Here is a 16,446-nt window from a genome sequence, read left to right as displayed (position 1 = left end):
TGTTAAGTATTGTATTAACAGGTACGTAATGATGTATAATAATTTTAATGATGAAATGCTGTAGTTCTTAAGTCTGTTAACATGCATACAGTCCCACTGTAAGTGGTATTATTTGTGTATTTCATTGTAAAAGTAACTGTTTCTCAAGTTTATCCAATTTAATTTGCTGCAGGACCTTCAAAGGCTGTATTGGAGGATAAAGATGTTCCTTTGACCATGGAACGATGTGTGACAGAACTCAGTCCAGAAGAAAGACTAGCCATCTATGAGCATGTGGTTGAGAAAGGGAAGGCTACAAATAAGCCAATGGCTTTTCGACTGGAGGATCTTCAGATGAGCTTCGAAAAGAAAGATAAAGGTGCTTTATTAACCTTTGAAACAGGCAGTCTGTTATTGAATCATAGTTTTAGCTGTTTAGATGCATTTTTCTTAAGGGTTTTACTCATTTGGTTTGGTGATTTTTACACATCTTGACCTATTTCTGTATTAAGGAAAAATTTCTGTTTCCAAATACAACCGTTGTGCTTGTTCATATATCAAGAATAACGTTTATGATATTCTGTTATAAATTTTATAAACCATATCCCTTTATACCCAAAAACATCAGTTGTTCAATTCCATTATTTACAAATTATATCTTTTTCCACATCAGGAACTCCAATTTTATAATTCTATCATTTATAACTACTATCATTTTTCACACCATTTTTTAGTTGTCCAGTTCCATCACTTATAACTATTATAATTTTCTTCATCAATCTTCAGTTGTCCAGTTCCATCACTTATAACTATTATGATTTTCTTTATCGATATTCAGTTGTCTAGCTCCATCACTTATAACTACTATCATTTACTAAATATACTTCTGTTTGATGTTTTCTTTATAAAAATAAATTCTTTCTTTTTTATGCTTGCTGTATATCATTTTGAATGGACATACAATGGATGGTTAATGTGAATCTGTTTTATCACCATTAAACTATAAGAATACAGATTAAAATTAAAGGGAAATAATATGTAACATGAAACAGTTTTATAGAAAATCATTTTTTTTTATGAATAATAGATTTCTTTTTGAATATAAGCAATCTTGTCAAGTACTTCACTAATGATATTCTATTTTCATTAGTGACTTTTGTTAGAATATCTTTAGAATGGAAAATTGTATATTGGAATTAATATTTAAACACAGATTCGACTTTCATTATTTACCAAACTTGTGTGTATATGGTGTTTATTACTTCAAATAGTCTTATTAGGAAAAGTTTTGGTAAATTGTTAAACCTTTGAACCTGTTAATATGGTTTCATATAGAAACGTTCTTTACACACATTCATGTAATGTCAAACCATTGACCCAAGTGTTTAGTTTAATCAGATTGTTAATGAGTGGTTTAAAACTTAAATTAGATACTGATTTAACATCAGTGTGAGAATACAAACTAAATTCATTTTTCATTACAGTTTGACAAACTTTCCAAATTTCTTATGATCTTTATATCCTTGTATACAACAAGTGTATGGCTTACCATATATCAATAAAACAAGTACTTTTCTGTATCTGCTGTCAAACTCTAAAGTACAATCTTGGAATAATTCCAGGCTTGGATATTTTCCCCTTATGACATTGAAGTGTTTTTAACAAAAGAAGGAATTTTATGGTCCAAAGGGAATTTTTTTGTGATGTTTATCATGAAACTTAAAGATTCCAACTTCAGTGCCCTAAATATTACCTATTTTATGTTTAAACAAAACTTTACTGGTAATGAGTGTGATGTTGGAAGAAAATTTAAAGCTTAACTATTCTGTATAAACAGAGTTATTGAAACTCTACCACTCTTTGAATTTGTAATGACAAATGATTTATAAACTGGATGATACACTAAAACATTTTCATAAAAGAGTGTGCTAGGTAATATTATAGTAAAATGTATAATAAAATATTGTTCCTTCTTGTTAGAATTTCTGTATTATGATTGTTAAATGAATTCCCTATAACTAGCACACAATAACTAAATTTGAAACCCTTTTGTGTATTAGCTCCTGAGAACCCTAAGAGTGAGCTTGAACTTCTGGCAGAATTACGAGATTACAAACGGCGTAGAGTATCATATCGTAGTAAAAATGTTCACATTACAAAGAAATCTTATACTGAGGTGAGGTTATATTTACCTTCACAGTTGTTTATTGTGGGACCATTGTGTTTTACTTGATGTCTGTTTTGTTTTATCTAATACTGTTGTGTTTTACTTGATACCTGTTTTGTTTTATCTGATACTGTTGTGTTTTACTTGATACCTGTTTTGTTTTATCTGATACTATTGTGTTTTACTTGATACTTGTTTTGTTTTATCTGATACTGTTGTGTTTTACTTGATGTCTGTTTATAAGATATTGTTGCATTTTCCTTGATGTCTGTTTTGTTTCATCTGATACTGTTGTGTTTTACTTGATGAGTTGTTTTACTGTAGATATATTTAAAGAAATTAGTAGTGTTACTGTAGATATATTTAAAGAAATTAGTAGTGTTACTGTAGATATATTTAAAGAAATTAGTAGTGTTACTGTAGATATATTTAAAGAAATTAGTAGTGTTACTGTAGATACATCTAAAGAAATTAGTAGTGTTACTGTAGATACATCTAAAGAAATTAGCAGTGTTACTGTAGATACACCTAAAGAAGTTAGTAGTGTTACTGTAGATATATTTAAAGAAATTAGTAGTGTTACTGTAGATATATTTAAAGAAATTAGTAGTGTTACTGTAGATATATTTAAAGAAATTAGTAGTGTTACTGTAGATATATTTAATGAAATTAGTAGTGTTACTGTAGATATATTTAAAGAAATTAGTAGTGTTACTGTAGATATATTTAAAGAAATTAGTAGTGTTACTGTAGATACATCTAAAGAAATTAGTAGTGTTACTGTAGATACATCTAAAGAAATTAGCAGTGTTACTGTAGATATATTTAAAGAAATTAGTAGTGTTACTGTAGATATATTTAAATAAATTAGTAGTGTACTGTAGATATATTTAAAGAAATTAGTAGTGTTACTGTAGATATATTTAAAGAAATTAGTAGTGTTACTGTAGATATATTTAAAGAAATTAGTAGTGTTACTGTAGATATATTTAAAGAAATTAGTAGTGTTACTGTAGATACATCTAAAGAAATTAGTAGTGTTACTGTAGATACATCTAAAGAAATTAGCAGTGTTACTGTAGATACACCTAAAGAAGTTAGTAGTGTTACTGTAGATACACCTAAAGAAATTAGTAGTATTACTGTAGATACATCTAAAGAAATTAGTAGTGTTACTGTAGATACACCTAAAGAAATTAGTAGTGTTACTGTAGATACACCTAAAGAAATTAGTAGTGTTACTGTAGATACACCTAAAGAAATTAGTAGTGTTACTGTAGATACACCTAAAGAAATTAGTAGTGTTACTGTAGTACACCTAAAAGAAATTAGTAGTGTTACTGTAAATACGTCTAAAGAAATTAGTAGTGTTACTGTAAATACGTCTAAAGAAATTAGTAGTGTTACTGTAAATACACCTAAAGAAATTAGTAGTGTTACTGTAGATACACCTAAAGAAATTAGTAGTGTTACTGTAGATACACCTAAAGAAATTAGTAGTGTTACTGTAGATACACCTAAAGAAATTAGTAGTGTTACTGTAGATACATCTAAAGAAATTAGCAGTGTTACTGTAGATACACCTAAAGAAGTTAGTAGTGTTACTGTAGATATATCTAAAGAAATAAGTAGTGTTACTGTAGATACACCTAAAGCAATTAGTAGTATTACTGTAGATACACCTAAAGAAATTAGTAGTATTACTGTAGATACATCTAAAGAAATTAGTAGTGTTACTGTAGATATACCTAAAGAAATTAGTAGTGTTACTGTAGATACACCTAAAGAAATTAGTAGTGTTACTGTAGATACACCTAAAGAAATTAGTAGTGTTACTGTAAATACGTCTAAAGAAATTAGTAGTGTTACTGTAAATACGTCTAAAGAAATTAGTAGTGTTACTGTAGATACATCTAAAGAAATAAGTAGTGTTACTGTAGATACACCTAAAGAAATTAGTGGTGTTACTGTAGATACACCTAAAGAAATTAGTAGTGTTACTGTAAATACGTCTAAAGAAATTAGTAGTGTTACTGTAGATACATCTAAAGAAATGAGTAGTTTTACTATAGATACACCAATTAGTAGTGTTACCTATCAAAAGTGATCCAGGGTATCCAACTTTAAATGAAACAAACCTATCAAATGTGATCCAATGTCTCCAATTTGAAATAAAAGAAACTCAAATGTGATCCAATGTCTCCAATTGTAAATAAAACAAACCTATCAAAAGTGATCCAGGGTATCCAATTTTAACTGAAACAAACGTATCAGAAGTGATCTAGGGTGTCAATTTCATATAAAACAAACCTGTCAGAAGTGATCCAGGGTCTCTAATTTTAAATAAAACAAGCCTATTGAAAGTGATCCAGGGTGTCCAACTTTAAATAAATATTTTCTACACCACCATCTAATACTGCTCAGTGAATGTAAGAGGAAACATCTATTGTTCATTGATGTGTGATTAAGCTGTTTTATTAATGTGTTTATATTAGTGGTTTAATAGTATATTATGAAAGTAACAGGTGAAGTAAGATCTGATATTCACATTCATTATTAATTGAAATGTCCTGTTACAAGATGTTACAAACTTAACAGGCCAGGTAAGGTCTAATGTGACAGTTTCATATTGTTTTGATTGAACTGACTTTCACTGGTTGTGGTAGTGTTTAACATTAGAAATAAGAAATTAATGTAATATGTTTATATTGTAAAGATTTAAACCTCTTAAAGTATTTCTTCTCTTCTGGCACATAAACCTATTTAATATTAAGAAAAAATGTTTTAATATTTTTTGAATTTATAAAATTTTTAAAGATATTGTCACATCAGCTGTTCAGTTTGGATGAATAATTTTAAATGTTGTTCAATTTAGAAACTAAGAGATGTCATTGAAAACCAAACTGAATACTTGAAGGCTTTGAGAGAACAAGAGAAGAAAGAAAGAGACCAACACGTAACTGATGTGAGTGTAATTTCTAACAGGTATGAAAAAACTTGTCAAATTTAATTGTAATGTATGGGAACTGGTGTTTCATGATGTATTAAGTAACTTGACATTTTGAACTAGTTGGCTTACTGTTTCACTATTCCTGAGTCATCTTATCCAATCAGAGAGATTATATTAAACATTTTTTTTTTAAATATTAAATAGGTTTACATTAAACATTATATTAAATAAATATAATTATTTGTTAGAATTTGCAGAAGTTTAATTAAAAGACAAATATTGTTAAAACTACTTCAGTGATGAAAATATCAGATCAAATAGTGCTAGCTCATCCTTCTTTAACAGATCAAATAGTGCTAGCTCATCCTTCTTTAACAGATCAGAGTGCTAGCTCATCCTTCTTTAACAGATCAAATAGTGCTAGCTCATCCTTCTTTAACAGATCAAATAGTGCTAGCTCATCCTTCTTTAACAGATCAAATAGTGCTAGCTCATCCTTTAACAGATCAAATAGTGCTAGCTCATCCTTCTTTAACAGATCAAATAGTGCTAGCTCATCCTTCTTTAACAGATCAGAGTGCTAGCTCATCCTTCTTTAACAGATCAAATAGTGCTAGCTCATCCTTCTTTAACAGATCAGAGTGCTAGTTCATCCTTCTTTAACAGATCAAATAGTGCTAGCTCATCCTTCTTTAACAGATCAAATAGTGCTAGCTCATCCTTCTTTAACAGATCAAATAGTGCTAGCTCATCCTTCTTTAACAGATCAGAGTGCTAGCTCATCCTTCTTTAACAGATCAAATAGTGCTAGCTCATCCTTCTTTAACAGATCAAATAGTGCTAGCTCATCCTTCTTTAACAGATCAGAGTGCTAGCTCATCCTTCTTTAACAGATCAAATAGTGCTAGCTCATCCTTCTTTAACAGATCAGAGTGCTAGCTCATCCTTCTTTAACAGATCAGAGTGCTAGCTCATCCTTCTTTAACAGATCAGAGTGCTAGCTCATCCTTCTTTAACAGATCAGAGTGCTAGCTCATCCTTCTTTAACAGATCAGAGTGCTAGCTCATCCTTCTTTAACAGATCAGAGTGCTAGCTCATCCTTCTTTAACAGATCAAATAGTGCTAGCTCATCCTTCTTTAACAGATCAGAGTGCTAGCTCATCCTTCTTTAACAGATCAGAGTGCTAGCTCATCCTTCTTTAACAGATCAGAGTGCTAGCTCATCCTTCTTTAACAGATCAAATAGTGCTAGCTCATCCTTTAACAGATCAGAGTGCTAGCTCATCCTTCTTTAACAGATCAAATAGTGCTAGCTCATCCTTTAACAGATCAGAGTGCTAGTTCATCCTTCTTTAACAGATGAAAGTGCCAGTTCTTCCTACTTCAAATACCTATATATAAAACTTGGTGATTCTTCAAACTTTTATTTAATTTTGTTAGAATCTCATGTTGATTTCATTTCATGTTTTTCATCTTTCATTGCAGGTGTTTTCACTACATTTATTGTTAAGGTACAGAAAATAACAGATGCAATAAAATTTATTTAAAAAATGTTCTTTAAGACATCCTAGAAGGTATGTAAATGAAATATGAAAATGGTTAAATGAAAAAAGTATTTTTATTTTGGCATTTAGACTGGTATGAACTGTGCTGAGTCCATAAGTTTGTAAGACAATACTAACAAATCTCATTTTTGTTTATAATAGAAATTTCACATGTAGTAAAAGTTTGGCAAATTTCAAGAACGTATACATAGTAAGTTCAGGATGATGATAAATGTTAATACTCCAGTGGACTGTTCTAAAGAACATGGGGTTAATGTAGAAGCATTCAAAATCCAACATTTTGTTAATGAGTGAATCTTGAGCTTGTTGTCTTGTTATTGGATACATGGACATGATTTAGTGTACAGGATAAGAAGAGCTTGTAGTCTTGTTATTGGATACATGGGCATGATTTAGTGTACATGATAAGAAGAGCTTGTAGTCTTGTAATTGGATACATGGACATGATAAGAAGAGCTTGTAGTCTTGTAATTGGATACATGGACATGATAAGAAGAGCTTGTAGTCTTGTTATTGGATACATGGACATGATAAGAAGAGCTTGTAGTCTTGTTATTGGATACATGGACATGATAAGAAGAGCTTGTAGTCTTGTTATTGGATACATGGACATGATAAGAAGAGCTTGTAGTCTTGTTATTGGATACATGGACATGATAAGAAGAGCTTGTAGTCTTGTTATTGGATACATGGACATGATTTAGTGTATATGATAAGAAGAGCTTGTAGTCTTGTTATTGGATACATGGACATGATTTAGTGTACAGGATAAGAAGAGCTTGTAGTCTTGTTATTGGATACATGGACATGATAAGAAGAGCTTGTAGTCTTGTTATTGGATACATGGACATAATTTAATGCACATGATAAGAAGAGCTTTTGCTCCATTTATTGGAAATATATAATAAATAATGTAGTTTGTAATGTTTTGTGTGTACAGCAAGGATGACCAATGCAAAGACACATCAAACAACATTAGAAGCACCAACTCACTAGGCAGACATCATAAGAGAAACAGAGATTGTTCTTCCTGCAAAGAAAGAGACCGTTATCATGGTTCCTCAGGAAGTAATGACAGGAAAAGAAGAAGGAATAGCAGCAGAGATGAGAGAAACAGTGAAGAATGGGATGTGTCAACTTCTCATTCCAGAAGAAGAGGTTCTCAGGAGAAACTGGAATTGTTTTCAGGATCACGGTTAGTATCATTGTTTCTTTGTCACTGTTTTAATGGTATCGTTTGAAACCTTCTTGAGGCCACATCTAATTTTCAAGTAAATATCACTGTATATCATGCTAGAGTGTGAATAATTACATGTGTACCATGTGTTGTACAATACTAGAATGTGAATTATTTCCATTCTGTAATCATACTATGCTGTAATACTAAATGCACCTGTAACATATTTCAAAGAATGGAGACCTGAAGGTAAACCATGGTGAAGATGAAGTGTACAACAAAGACAAGAAAACTGGTTGTTTTGATTATTGGTACTTATTTGGAAAATAGCTAGAATTGATCTAGGTCTTGTCATAAGTGGGACATACTAACACATACTAACTTTATTTTGCTGGATAATGAACTAAGTAATAATGACATGCACAATTGTATACAGGGCATGTGCAACTAGACAAGTGACTCAATGTACTGAAGTGAGATGGACCCAAACATAAGAAATAACAGAGTAAATCTACCTTATCACTGATTACATTATGCAGTAGAATGTAAAATCAATAAGAAACTATTTAGAATTTTATTTCATCAGAGCAAATGTATTCATTCTTGTGAAACAATAATGTAACACATTCTCAAAGTAAAATTAAAATTGATAGTCTTGTGACATCACAATGAAAGTGGTTATATGTTTCAAAAAATGTCAGTAGTTGTGGTTTATATCTTGAAGGTACACTATAATTAGACCACTTTGGTTTACACAATTTTGATTTACAATGTCAGCAATTGTGGTTTGTTTCTTGAAAGTACACTATAATTAAACCACCTTGGTTTACATAATTTTAATTTACATTGCACAAATATTTGTGTTTGTGCCATTCAAAATATGTATAGTAAACATGATAGTAGTACAAAGGCTTTTGTTTGTACAGTTCCATACCATATATCTACTTAAGTGGTAAATAGTGTGACAATACTTGTTTAATAGTAGACACATCTGTACTATAATTACACTGTTTTATAATAGCCACTTTGAAGACTTTCTAAGGTTTAGAATTATGAGAGATTTAATTGTGTGACAAACATTACATGGAATGATAAAACATTCTTTCAGTTTAATGTGTCTTCTGTTTAAACTGTTGTCTATACTGAGTGTTTATTCATCGTAGGTCACAAGAAGAGAAGCACAATCATTCATGTGAACAATCAGATTTCCACAAGTCTGGAACTATCAAACGTAGACAGAAGATCAAATAAAAACTTTACTGTCTCTACTCTTCTGTTTCTTCAAGAGGACTGAGCACCATGTGTTAAGAAAAATGCAGTATTGTTGTTATCTACAAATATCTTGCTGATTTAGACTGTTGTAATTGTGTTACCATGTTTTTATTAAACTCAACTAAACCATAACCCATTACATAACAGAGGCACTGTAGTTTAGTTGTTAGTGTGTGATATATATATATTAGTGTACTACAGTCATTAATAATTGTTTTAAGTTTTGTTTTTTTGTAAAAAAGACATTCCAGTAGATCATTTGGAACACTAATACACAAAGTTTGTTAAAAAGTCTGTTTTCAGAACAATAAACGTCTTTATTCAAAATTTATTAGCTGTTTTGTTCTTGTTATATAACCCCAGAATATATTAATGTGGTTCTGGTGGATCTGAACATACGGCTGTTTGCTGTAAGGTGCAATATGATGAACAGGTGGAGACAGATTTAGTCAACATTCTGGTAACAGGTTCTAATAGATCTGAACCTATGGTTAAATACTGTTTTGAAAGAAGATAAGGAAAATGGTAGGTAGAAATAATATTGTGAAGGTGGTGATGTGAATATGGTGACCCTCTTCAAATGATCTCCATTTGCTTTCACCAGTGACTGCCCAGAATTACCACATGAAAACACTTCACAAACAGCTATTAGATGATGATAATTGTGTAGTCATTAAGACATTAATGTTGATATCCAAGATGGTTCTTACCTCTGATTGTTACTTCTGTTAATTTTTGAAACTGTATCATCAAGTTTGAAGTGTCATATGCATACTGTGTGCCAGGCTGGAAAGGTATTGTTGAAAAGTCTGTTTATGATAAATAGAACTTTCAAATCTTACTCATACAAAGTTAATTGATTCTTCAGTTACGATCTGAAATAAAAGATTGATTGTAAGTCAATTTAGCTTGGATGAAGTTCAAATTTTGACATCCCTACTCTGGTATTTAATTTATTTTAGTTATTTGTAAATAGTTTAGGCATTGTGTTTGTTAATAGTGATATATGTTGGTGATTAATATTATGATGAACGTAATATCATATTTCTATTTTAATACCAAAGTTTGTTAAATTTATGTTTAGGAATGTACATAACTTATGCTGTTAAATCTCTTTTGCAAAATTCCTGCCTGTTCACTAAAGTTGTAGAAGATTCTTGAGTGTAAGAATCAACGTGTGTGTGTGTAAAAGTATAAATCTCGATCCTACCAAAAGTGTTCTGTATATATAAAAGTATGCATCTGGATCCTGCAAAAGTGTTTGTACGTATAAAAGTATACATCTGGATCCTGCAAAAAGTGTTTGTACGTATAAAAGTATACATCTGGATCCTGCAAAAAGTGTTTGTACGTATAAAAGTATACATCTGGATCCTGCAAAAAGTGTTTGTACGTATAAAAGTATACATCTGATCCTGCAAAAGTGTTTGTACGTATAAAAGTATACATCTGGATCCTGCAAAAGTGTTTGTACGTATAAAAGTATACATCTGGATCCTGCAAAAGTGTTTGTACGTATAAAGTATACATCTGGATCCTGCAAAAAGTGTTTGTACGTATAAAAGTATACATCTGGATCCTGCAAAAAGTGTTTGTAAGTATAAAAGTATACATCTGGATCCTGCAAAAAGTGTTCTGTACATATAAAAATATGCATTTGGATCCTACCAAAAGTGTTCATATATATATATAAAAGTATTCATCTGGATTCTACTGAATCTAACAGGTGATGGTCAACATTATATCTGAACTGCTGAGTATTTGTACAAATGAGGACATCATGAAATCTACCATATAGTTTTTGTACAGACATAAAAAGAAACGTTAGATATACAAGACTGTTTAGTATAATAGTTTCGTTTAGTGATCTGATCTAGTTTTTATAACAAGAGCGTTAATTATATTAAGGCTATAGCTGTAACAAATTTTGTTACATAACTCTGTAAGAGTCGCACTGTGTTTGTATAGTTCAGTTGTTGTATTGATAACTTCATGTTTCTCTAAACCTCTAACTTGATAATGTAGTGTGGATATTGTTACATTATGTGGCCTCGTAGTTTGTAGAAAGTTCGGTTGGTCAAGGTAAACAAATATACTCTTCAAAAAAAGAAACGCAAAAGAGATATTTTTGCTATTTTAAAGAGAAATATATGTAATAACGTTACAAGCTCAGAGTATGTGATGTTACACGTGTTAAGGCACTGATTGTCAGACTAAAATGACAATAAAAGTTGTGCACTTTGAAAACGGAGGAAAACATCGGATTTTTCGCCAAAACGCATTCGTGTCCAATAAATTTGTTTGAGAGATATCTGCATGTTCTGCAAGTGCAACATGTGCAAAATCCCTATAAAAGTGACGGGTTCTCGGTTTCCATAGTTCAGTGTTAAGCCACCGACATGCAATACAGTTACGCCAAGACTGACTGAAGCACAACGCAACAACGCCATTGGTCGCTTGAAAGCAGGCGAATCTCGATCAGATGTTGCCAGAGCTGTGAATGTCCATCCAAGCACCATCACAAGGCTATGGAATCGTCACCAACAACATGGATCAGCTCGTGACCGTCCACGATCTGGCAGACCTCGTGTGACCACGCCCGCACAAGATCGCTACATCCGGTTACGTCACCTTCGGGATAGGACCACCACTGCGACGTCTACTGCCTCAATCATACCAGGGCTGCGTAGGAGTTCCGATCAGACCGTACGCAATCGTCGACGAGATTCTTAGGCCCCATGTGCAACCCATCATGGTGAACGTCAACGACGTTTTTCAACATGACAACGCCCGTCCTCACACAGCCCGACTCACCACTGTCTTCTTGAGACATCACAACATCAACGTTCTTCCCTGGCTCTCCAGATCACCAGATTTAAACCCCATCGAACATCTTTGGGACGAGTTGGACCGACGTCTGCGACGGCGACAACCTTAACCGCAGACTCTACCTTAGCTTGCAGCAGCTTTGCAGGCTGAGTGGACAGCCATTCCACAGGATGTGATTCGTCATTTCATCGCTTCCATGGGCAGGAGATGCCAAGCAGTTATTGATGCTCACGGGGGGCATACTCGTTATTGACGTTCAGTGACGTTAAACTTCAACTAGTAAGCGTAATCTGAGGGTCGCGGGTTCGCATCCCCCTCGCGCCAAACATGCTCGCCTTTTCAGCCGTGGGGGCATTATAATGTGACGGTCAATCCCACTATTCGTTGGTAAAAGAGTAGCTCAAGAGTTGGCGGTGTGTGGTGATGACTAGCTGCCTTCCCTCTTGTCTTACACTGCTAAATTGGGGACGGCTAGCACAGATAGCCCTCGAGTAGCTTTGTGCGAAATTCAAAAACAAACAGACAAATCCTTCTAACGCAATTTCGAATGACGTAATATTCCTCAAAATTTCGTCATATATCCCAAAAATAAATCGACCGTACTGCAAAACACAGCAGTGACGCTGTTTGTGTGAAAAAATGACTATTAAAGAAATTCAGCGGGTTTAGTGAGTCTACACCGGCCGCCATGCTGAAAATATTGTAAAATCACCATTTGTTTCAATTAATTTGCGCAAGGGTATAAGATGCGTTTATATCTATCTTTTCTGCATTCATTGAACTGAAGTGTATGCACGTGTTCAGGACAAACAGTAATTTTAATGTCTGTTAAAAACAAATTTTCAACAAATTTAATAATTGCCTTAGAAACTGTACTTTGGTTAGGTATAATTCCTGTGTGGTTGCCATATTTCTAAACACTAGTTTTTGAGTAAAAAATGAAACAAAACATGCGGGTCTTCGAACTGAAGTTCTCCTGGTGTTCGGCTGTTTCCGTGACGTTTTACAACTATGACATAATAGTTGCCAAACACGCTTCGTTGCGTGCCGACCATTTTGTTCATTTCAGTGCTGGTGTTTTATGTAAATCTATCGGTGCTTTTTTCGGATTACATACTTTGTGAGACTATTTTTTGTCTTGATATTGCTACTTTATGTTTGTTTTATGATAACATGGTTTATTGCGTTGCTTATGGTTGTATAAACGGTTCGGCATCGGGCAAAAGCTTCTTTTCGTTTCCGTGCAAGGAGAAGGAACCGGCAAGATGGCGACAGAGGGTGCGGATGGTCAATGGGAAGAACTGGACTCATTCACACCATGAAAAGCTTTGTTAAGATCACTTTAAATGCCCATGTTTTGTGTCGGATCCCACTGTTTTGGATTCCGTGGATTTCATTCAAGCCAGGCAGGTTGAGACTGAAAAAAACATCGGCAGTAGACAGGATCGTCCCCACCATCTTTCCTCTTGTAGAGCTGAGGACTGATCTCAGCCTGCAGGGTACAGGTTCCACCCCTCTGAAGCCATTCCTTCCCATCACGAAAAGAATAAACTTAAAGGTATGTGTGCAGTATAAAGCGATAAACAATAATTAGTATATTATAATAATTTAAAAAGTACAAGTTTCTGAAGAATGTAACTAGACATACACATTTTACATTCATGAGCGTGTTTTGCATTTGTGGCACCTGAAAGTCAGTGAAACCTTGATTTCTTAGTCTAGACAGTGGACAGATCTATCCCAAATAGAGTATATTCCAAGTTTAAAACCTGGTAAATCATTCTGTAGATGTTTTTGTATCATTTTTAAATATGGAAAAGTTTGAAGAATTCCATTTTTCAAATTTAACATTTCAAGATAAATTGAAATAAGACTATGTCTTGAACATGTTGAAGTAATACATGTTATGTATTTTAAAAAAAATTTAGACTTGTACAAAATCAAATATAAACTCCATAACATATTTCCGTGACTCATCATAACAAAATTAATCTTAACACAATACCTTGACATTGTCATATTAAACGTAAATCTCATAAACCTCATAAAGCATGTTGTTTTAATATATAATCTTATTTCTTCAGCTTTTAGAGGAAAGTGCTGCTGATGACGCAGATTAGATGTATACCGGGTACGTTAACTACAGTATTCGCGTGTTCGAATCGCGGTCACACCAAACATGCTCGTCCTTTCAGCCGTGGGACGTTATAATGTCACGGTTAATCCCACTATTCGTTTGTAAAAGAGTAGCCCAAGAGTGGGCGGTGGGTGGTGATGATTAGCTACCTTCCCTCTAGTCTTACACTGCTAAATTAGGGACGGCTAGCGCAAATAGCCCTCGAGTAGCTTTACGCGAAATTCAAAACAAAATAAAAAAATCGTTAGGTATGATGGATTACTACTATACAGCTATTTTAACAGTATTGCCATATTACAACAATGCTGCACTGCCTGGATTTCTTAAAGGGAAGTACAACTCATTTTTAACTAGTAAAAACTATTAAACATTTAATAGAAACTTGTCTGGTTCCATTCTAGATCAATCGATGAACACAGTATGTCTACCTATACATCGCAACACTCGTAATAAATATTTGTCCATATGCATTGATGTAAATGTTGATGACGTTGATGTAACTGGTCATCAGTTTAGTATCCCCAAAACTGATCTCCATGTCGTAACTTTTAGATGTTTTGAAAACATTCCAACCATCTGGCTAGTTCTTGCTCTTCTTCTACTAAACCATCAATGTCATTTGCAAAATTCAGGTTTGTGGTTGTCTTGCCTTCAGTAGTGAGAGAACATTTATAATCTCTCAAGGCATCGGTCATAATACTTATTAGAAAGATGTTAAAGAAGATAGCTGACAGTAGACATCCTTGTAGAACTCCAATCGTTGTTTCAAACCAGTTCCCTTAGCTGCCTTGTATGAGGATTTCATATATGGTCTTGTCATAAAAATGTTTAATGACTCGCACAAGATGTACTTTCTCATGGTTGCCCATAAGTCTGCATGCCATACCCTCTCAAAGACCTTCTTGGTGGTGGAAATTATCTTCTTTAATGGAACTAGATATGCACACTATTCCAACTTCCTGCTTAGTAAACAACATGTGACTTTAAACATAACACAATCTCTATTAGGGGGGAAAAACTGTATGAAAATAACCGATAGGAAAATTGTTGTGTTATTAGGAAATATATCAACCCTTTCAAGTGTGTACACGTTGTAAACTATACTATAAAATCAATGTATTCCCACTTGAACACGTATTTTTAGTATTAATGTTCCAGGCTGTACAGAGTTTGTATACAAGTGTTGTACAAACTGATCATGTTTTGGTATTTCGAAAAATACATTTTTGGGTTATTGGTTTTGGAACAACTGGCGAGTTACATTCATCCCCACACACAATACCACAAAAATAATTTAGGCTTGCAGGATGACATGGGGTGGGAGTTCAGAACCGAACTTAAACCTCTATTCATTCAGTTTAGGAGGAAAAAATACGCGCCAAGTTTGGTGATAATTGGTCCAGCGGTTCATTACTTGTAAGAAGAAAGAAAAGAAATCTGTTTTATTGTTTGATTGCTTTTAAATTTCGCGTAAAGCTACTCGAGGGCTATCTGCGCTAGGCGTCCCTAATTTAGCAGTGTAAGACTAGAGAGAAGGCAGCTAGTCATCACCACCCACCGCCAACTGTTGGGCTACTATTTTATCAATGAATAGTGGGACTGACCGTCACATTATAACGTTTCCACGGCTGAAAAGGCGAGCATGTGACCGGAATTTGAACCCGCGACCCTTAGATTACCAATCGAGTGCCTTGCCAGGCCGACGTAAGTGGGATACTTGAAACTGAACTCACTGTTTTTCTTTCTATATGTTGTATTACAATCACTTTGATAATGTCACGTGCTTCTTGTGAAAAAACACCTTTAACTGACAGACATAAATAAAAGAGTATTTAATAGTGACATTTGTGAATTTTATTGTTATTTATCGATATCAATTCTCCAAATTTTAAAAGCTACTAATATTTTGAAAACAGTATTTAAATTTCTGTAGACTGTAGCTGTAAATGAGTGAAGTTGAACGTACTTGGTTTTATAGATTATAAACTACCCTAGAAATAATAAATAAACATTACTGTTTTAACATAAGAAACACAAAGATAAGTGATTAATCCGATTCCCTTCTTGTTTCTACAAACTTCATTATATATACCGGTATTTGCTAGGCCTAATCATAATGTCGACAGTTTGAAACCGTCAGCAACATTTTCATTTATCTAACAGAAGCATAAAAAAAACAAAAAAACAGATTAAAACTTTAATACCATGAGCGTGGTGGATTCATCACATCATCGGTCTTATCAAACTTTCCAATCGATTGATCTGATATTTTCAGACGACTGGTGACAATTTTTAAAGGATGACTTTATATTTCGATGAGGCGTCACAAATGTCATAAGCGAATCAAAGATGATGAGAAAAATGAAAGG

The 16,446-nt window shown here is 33.3% G+C and overlaps 2 protein-coding genes across 2 annotated transcripts in view; both read left to right on the top strand.

Annotated features, from left to right (window-relative positions):
* Positions 1–9,442, top strand: part of LOC143233480 (U11/U12 small nuclear ribonucleoprotein 48 kDa protein-like) — a 29,435-nt gene extending 19,993 nt beyond the window's left edge. The window contains exons 5-9 of the mRNA XM_076469750.1: positions 173–358; positions 2,040–2,155; positions 5,022–5,131; positions 7,603–7,857; positions 9,003–9,442. Coding sequence (XP_076325865.1) covers positions 173–358; positions 2,040–2,155; positions 5,022–5,131; positions 7,603–7,857; positions 9,003–9,090 — 755 coding nt within the window. The 3' untranslated portion in view covers positions 9,091–9,442. The remainder of the gene's footprint in view (positions 1–172; positions 359–2,039; positions 2,156–5,021; positions 5,132–7,602; positions 7,858–9,002) is intronic.
* A 1,197-nt stretch (positions 9,443–10,639) lies between these two features.
* On the top strand, positions 10,640–15,919 carry LOC143233479 (uncharacterized). The gene is made up of 2 exons (XM_076469749.1): positions 10,640–13,498; positions 14,025–15,919. The coding sequence occupies exons 1-2, from the start codon at positions 13,232–13,234 to the stop codon at positions 14,058–14,060; spliced, it is 303 nt and encodes a 100-aa protein (XP_076325864.1). The 5' UTR covers positions 10,640–13,231; the 3' UTR covers positions 14,061–15,919.
* The last annotated feature ends 527 nt before the right edge of the window (positions 15,920–16,446 follow it).

This window comes from Tachypleus tridentatus, chromosome 12 (assembly GCF_004210375.1).
Source record: "Tachypleus tridentatus isolate NWPU-2018 chromosome 12, ASM421037v1, whole genome shotgun sequence".
In the NCBI taxonomy this organism is placed as follows: Eukaryota; Metazoa; Arthropoda; class Merostomata; order Xiphosura; family Limulidae; genus Tachypleus; species Tachypleus tridentatus.
The sequence above is the reverse complement of the archived record's forward strand: the minus strand, read 5'-3'. Positions and strand labels throughout refer to the sequence as shown.

Coding starts and splice junctions, on each gene's coding strand:
- LOC143233479 (XM_076469749.1), top strand. CDS start 13,232: ATGGGAAGAACTGGACTCATTCACACCATGAAAAGCTTTGTTAAGATC. Junction 13,499..14,024: donor CGAAAAGAATAAACTTAAAG/GTATGTGTGCAG, acceptor TTATTTCTTCAG/CTTTTAGAGGAAAGTGCTGC.